Source organism: Triticum dicoccoides, chromosome 7A (genome assembly GCF_002162155.2).
Source record: "Triticum dicoccoides isolate Atlit2015 ecotype Zavitan chromosome 7A, WEW_v2.0, whole genome shotgun sequence".
Classification (NCBI taxonomy): Eukaryota; Viridiplantae; Streptophyta; class Magnoliopsida; order Poales; family Poaceae; genus Triticum; species Triticum dicoccoides.
In genome coordinates, this window is record NC_041392.1 from 711,457,190 (window position 1) to 711,463,653 (window position 6,464).

Below are 6,464 nucleotides of genomic sequence, written 5' to 3' on the forward strand. Positions count from 1 at the left end.
CAAGAAAGTAGTTAAACCTGATTTGGATGAGATTAAAAAGGATACATGGTGATTTACCTCCACATGAACTGCACCAAGGTCAACTGTTTTTTTATGTGCCACTTTTTGGCAGGGCAACCTAAACAGCCAAAAGCAGACAATGTCCTCCTCGTGCGCCATTGTGACTGTCGACACCCGACAAGCGGTGACAACAACGCCCGGTACGAGTCTAAAGAGAGAAATCCAAAGGATGAGGCAGAGAGGAGGAAAATGATGGGGAAACAGGAGCGAGAAAGAATATCAGGCGTCTGCGGTCTGCACACCAAAAATATTAATGTTAGTTAAGTCAACGACACAACCTGTTCGCTATGCGTAGTGATAAATAATTGGGTAAAGAGGCAGAAGAGGCAACACAAGCCCCAACAGTAAAGCTGAATAAGTGGACTAAGTTTCGTGACTAAACGGGTTGGTTTTATAGACTAACTTGGTAGAATAAGAAAAACACATGTTAGAACTGAAAATGAAATGAAAGCATACAAAAACGAGTGCACTTTTGAAGAACGAATGTAAATATTATTTGGTAGAGCTAAATTCATAAGGAAATCATTGAAGTATTTGAAGAAATGAATATTGATAGTAGAAGGATGCATGAATACTCTCATGGGTAGGACACGCCAAAATCTAGAAGGATGCATATTTGAGGGAAGAGTAAAACCTAGAAGGATGCATGAATACTTTTAGGGGTAGGACAGGACAAAACTTAGAAGGATGCATATTTGAAGGATCCGAGCCATTTATTCTCTTCGGGATAAGAGGGATCGCTCACTCGCTTTTTTCAGCGAACCTATCAGTTTTGTGGATTGTACTGATTTTAGGTCCTCTTTTTTTTGTTTTCCTTTTCTTTCGATTTCTTCGTTTCTTCATTTTTTTTGTCTTTCCATACTTTTCCGTTGGTTTTACTCGTTTCTTCTCTCGATATTCATTGGCTTTCTCTACAATTTCTTTTCGGTTCCTTTGTTTCATTTTTGTTATCATTTTTTTCTATCTTCTTTTTTACGTTATCTTCTATTTTTAATTATTTTCATGTTGTTTTCTTTGTTCCTTTCTTAGAATTCATTGTTTCATTATTTTTGGATGTCTTTCTTGCTTTTTTTGGCTTTTTTTCGGTAAGTAGGACTAGATTTTTCTTTTTTTGGATTTAGAAAAAAAGCAAGAATAGATTTTTTGAAAAAGATTGGAAAAATATAATTAGAATTATATTCAAAATAAAAGAAAGAGGCTTTTTGTAAGAAAAAAAAGGATGAATACTTGCTGTTTTCTAGATTTTCAGTCAGATTTTTTGGTAGCATCACCAAGTGGTGAGGCAGGGGCTGCAAATCCCTTATCCCCAATTCAAATCTGGGTGCCACCTAATCAATAAAATACTTAGATTTGATGTAGTACTGATTGAATCCAAGAACGAAGCTAGAAATGTGAAATGGAAACTAGCGAAAAAAATGAGCGCTTTGAGGCCTGTGGCATGAGCAATACTAGGTTCACGGGGTCTTTTTTTCACAGGATCAACGGAATGGCTATTATGGGGGCTTGGGTTTGGAAGTTGGGGATGAGGCGGGCCCCACTCAACTAAAAATCAGGGAGGAAGAGGTTAGCTAGGGTAGTCATAGTGGGGAGTAACTTAGACTAGTAACACATGTTACTACCTTCATAGTGGGTAATAACATAAGTGTGATAACATATAGGAGGTGTTTGGTTCGTGCTATTGTAACGGTATCTGATAACGATGGTAACAGATAATGTTAAATCTTGTTTGTTTAGATTTCTCCGTAATCTGATAACTCCGGTAACCGATCCCGTCCTATTAAAAACTGATACCCAAGAAATCGGGCGTAATCAGAAAGCGATACGACAGTCTCTCTCTCCCTCCTGTCGCCCCTGTCGTCTTCTTCCCAAACATCCACGCCACGATCTCCATCTCCGCCCACCACTCCCCATGGCATGAGCTGTGTAATCACGTAGCCGAGGACGGCGCCAACCGGAAGCAGGCCATTGTCGACTCCCTCGCCGGAAGTGATGTCTGCCCGACGAACGGGAAGAGATCGATACAGAGCAATGGCTTCCACGAGCAGCTCCCATGGGGGTGTGCGAGGATGGCACAGGGACCCGCAATGTACTGGTCTGGATGTTGCACGAGCAAACGGTGGCATGCAGCCAGCGACGGTGGACGCGGCCCCCCGGGTAAGCCTCCGGCTCGTCAGAGTACTGCGCCTATCTCCTCGCACCGAGCCTCCTCTCGGCCAGACCATCGGCGAGGCATGCAGGTCCTTCAAGGTGCCAGGATGATTGAGAGGAAGTGCGGAAAGGTCATGAGGATGGTACGTCAATGGCCGGGCTGGGCTCTCCGCTCGGGAAGCAGCTGACCGGGGAAATGCAAGACCAGGCGGTGCTGTATTGATTAACGTTACAGTTACTAACCAAACAGTTTTGGTTTTTGATCGATACCATTTACAGTAACAGTGTCATTTGATTCCGTTTATTTCTGAACCAAACACCTCTATAGATTTTTATTTATTGCTTTGTAGACTCATTTTACATTGAGAAGCGTTATGTGATTATAACATATTATGTTACTTTATTTTTCTTTCTCTTCATTAATTACCTGGATCATCATATTTTTTATTTATGTGGCATGTACTATGTTACCATCTATATTACTCTCACTTTTATCTGGTCATGGGAAGCCCGGCCCGGCCAGCCCGATCCGAAAAAGCCCGACCCGAGCTGCTCCCAGGCCGGGCTCGGGCCTAGATTTTGCGCCCGATGGCCAGGCCCGGGCCCGTCGTTTTTGCACTTTCCTGAAGGTCGGATCGGGCCGGCCTGGAGCCCGACGGGCTTTTATGTGTTCGGGCCGAGCTCAGGCCCAGAAAACAGGCCCGATGACCGGGCCGGGCCCGGGCCTGGGTTTTTTTGCGTCAGGCTTGGCTAGGCCCGGCCCGAAGCCCAGACCAGCCCAAAGCCCAGACCGGCCCGAGGTATGGCCAGGTATACTCTCACTATAACCAGCCTTGGTTGGAAAGATTAAGTAAAAGCTCCGTAATAGTCCGTGTGTGTAGGTTTCTTTTGCTGTGGCACTGGGCCGGCCTAGTCTGGCGCTGGCTTCTTCAGGCGGTGCAGCATGTCTCGTTATAAGCGAGACATAGGCCCGCCCGCGTCTACTATAACGGGCCAAGGCTCGTGTCAGCCCGGCCCGCTTGCTCCGGCACCCCGATGCGCACCGCCTCCGCATCGCAGCCCTCACTTGTCCCCACCCCCTCCCCTCTCTCCGCGCCGCCGCTCCTCGCCTCCCCTCCTCGCCGCCGCGCCCCTCCCCGGATCCCGGCCGCCTCCGCGGACGGAGTATCCGAGGCGGAAGCCATGAGCGACGGCGAGCGCGACGACCAGGACGACGTTGCGACCACAAGCACCGCAGGTGAGCCCGCCGCGCACCCGCCCTAGGGCCGATCGATCGATGGGTCATCGAGCCGGTTTTAATTCGCCCCATCTCGCTTATCTCTGGCAATCCTCCCAGATGACGACGACGAAGACGATTACGAGGAGCCTGGTGAAGGGAATCGCCTCCTGGGGTTTATGTTCGGCAACGTCGACGATGCTGGTGGCCTGGACGCTGACTACCTCGACGAGGTGAATGCCGTGTTGGCTTATCTATGTTCTCCTGGGGAATCACATGTTTTTGTGTTTCTACTGTTTCAACTGGCTGCCTCTAGCAGATGATACACATGTAGACATTTTGTTTAGTTGTGCAATACTGTCATATGTCAACTGAATGATGCGGATAGACTGATGGGAAGCTTTACCCAGTGTGATATGGTTGTCGCGAATGCACAAGTTGTATCTCGTCACCAGCATATGGGTTATTTTTTCAAACACCCTGGTTCTGTGAATTGTCATCTCTCCCTAGTGGTGCCGATTCATACCCGATAATTCAGTACACCTTAACTTTATTTGACATAAGTGCTTTATTATCATTTTGCCTGCTACCTGTATGATTTTGCAGTTTAGAGTGATCTGTAACCTGATAGCAGCTAACATTAGCAGTTTAGGAAAGGTTAACTTTACAACGTCCCAGAATCTTGTTTTTTTTGTTGAAATGAAATACGTTATCTATTATTGGCACTGCGAAATACAAGTAGGAATAGTAATTCTGTCTTTTTGGAGGCAGCCACTATATAACTGGGTACACTTTCGATATTGGGTCAAGTTCAGAAAATTTCAGAAATAACACGAGTGGCTTGGACCTGTATAGGAGGATTGCCATTAAAATGACGGTTAAAATTCAAAGAATCCACTGATGATTCCGCTGTCCATATTACTGTTTTCTTGTAATTGGAAAACCATCCAAGCATTTTTGGCTTTTCCTCAGTAGGTCTTCTTTAACCCAAAGCAGTCAGTTCTGCAGCATAGATTTACCTCCATTGTTTGATTTTTTGCTTGAACTTTGGACAACAAGAATTTATTTAGTTGTCTTTGTAATGTAATGATGCTTGTGCTTCATTTCTTACGACTTTTTCTTGATTATCAGGATGCGAAGGACCATCTTTTTGCGCTGGCAGACAAGCTTGGTCCATCACTGAAAGACATTGATGTATGTTATCCAATGATAATCACAATGTTAATGGGATTAATCTTTTTTTCTTTTCAAAATGCATTAATACTGTGTTGTTTGCTTATAGCTAACTAAGTCTTCCTCAGCTCCAGATGATCCTTCTGAGCAAGGTAAGTGGCACATCTGTAATTCTGTATAAGCATGAGCAAGTTCTAATGGGTCTTTGTCGAGTCTAATTTGTGAACTATTCATTTTTCTGCTGTTTCTGACAGCTTTGATATTCAATGTTTCCCATTTGAATTATATATTTGTACAAAATAGTTGATGCCTGATCTTTTTTCTGTACCGTAGACTATGATGAGAAAGCGGAAGATGCTATTGACTATGAAGATATTGATGAACAATATGATGGACCTGAAGTTGAAGCAGCTACGGAGGAAGACCATTTGCTATCGAAGAAAGATTACTTATCCTCAAACACAATGTTTGCTTCGGTCTGCAGTAAAGTTTCAGTGTTTGATGAGGAGAACTATGATGAGGATGAAGAACCACCCAATGATATCGAGTTACCTGGTGATTATTTCATACAAGGTTTGGCAATATCTGTACTTATGAATGTGCTTGTGCTTATTATTAATTTATTACTATTTTTGTTTGGCCTGTGTGAGTGCTGTTCATAGTGCTAACGTCCATTGTTTTCACGAACGGTGTCCATTTTGAACATCTGAAAACATCATACAACTTCTAATTATGTATTTCGCTCTCCATGATTATTTTGCGAAGAATAGGTTTGCAAGCAAAACAATACAATCTCATTTTTTGAAGTCAACACCTTATATAGTTTACCAATCTCACCTGTTGAAGTCAACACCTTATATAGTACCCCCTCCGGTCCTTTTGACTCTGCATATTAGCTTTGACTGAAGTCAAAATTTGTAAAGTTTGATCAAGTTTGTACAGAAAAATATCAACGTTTCTAATACCAAGTCAGTATCATTACATGCATTGTAGAATATTATTTTCATATTATATTCATTTGGTATTGTAGATGTTGACATTTTTTAATATAAAGCTGGTCAAACTTTACAAAGTTTGACTTGAGACAATTCTAAAACGCGGACTAAAAAGGAACGGGAGGAATATGCTTGAATATTATTTATATGTATGTATTAGTTTATATTCGAATTTTATTTATATGGATTTCATCTTGCTTAGTTGACGTAAGTCTCCTTTCCCTTTATCTATTTGGATGCCATTTCAGCTGAGCAGCTGGGTATATCACCCTCTAACGATAATCCTGCCATCGAAATGCTATCTAGCTCGTTACCACAATTAGGGGAAAGTATGGATGTTGAATATGAAGTTTGTAAGGTACACAGTATTTAAATCGATCTGTTTCCCCCATGAATTCTGAATTACTTGGCATATTCAGTTACATTTGTTGTTCATTCAGAATTTGGTACATTTTCCATTAAGTATTTCTGCTCGTCACACAATAACATGTTTGGGTTAGGATTGAATATTTTTGGACAAAGTCAAATTTACTTCATAGGTTTGATTATGCTTATTTTGGGGAAACTGGCTAGGGGACACTGTTTGTGAGAGCTTCACTCCATTGATCCACAGATGAATCTGGTGAAGCTGTCCCAAACACCTAAACTCCTAGCTCATTTTGGTGGAGTTCGAAAAAGGCTGCTCCACCAGCTTCACCTCAGACCCGTGCCCACCTAATGCCTAAAAGCCCCTAGAGTTGGGTTGTTACTACCTGCAAATGCTGCTGGTATACCCCAACCTGAACAGCCAGCCCCTTCCTCTCCCCCGTGGGCAACTCGTTTCCTCCTCTCGCCCATGGCTGTCTCTGCCCTAGATTTTCACCACCCCCTCT

General features: G+C 43.2%; 1 protein-coding gene across 2 annotated transcripts in view; it reads left to right on the plus strand.

The window, feature by feature from the left end:
• Positions 1-3,281: 3,281 nt before the first annotated feature.
• LOC119334235 (transcription initiation factor TFIID subunit 1-like) overlaps positions 3,282-6,464 on the plus strand; it is a 14,364-nt gene continuing 11,181 nt past the window's right edge. For both annotated transcript variants that reach the window (XM_037606838.1, XM_037606839.1), the window contains exons 1-6: positions 3,282-3,445; positions 3,545-3,657; positions 4,556-4,618; positions 4,707-4,749; positions 4,931-5,170; positions 5,841-5,950. In XM_037606838.1, coding sequence (XP_037462735.1) covers positions 3,391-3,445; positions 3,545-3,657; positions 4,556-4,618; positions 4,707-4,749; positions 4,931-5,170; positions 5,841-5,950 — 624 coding nt within the window. In that variant the 5' untranslated portion in view covers positions 3,282-3,390. The remainder of the gene's footprint in view (positions 3,446-3,544; positions 3,658-4,555; positions 4,619-4,706; positions 4,750-4,930; positions 5,171-5,840; positions 5,951-6,464) is intronic.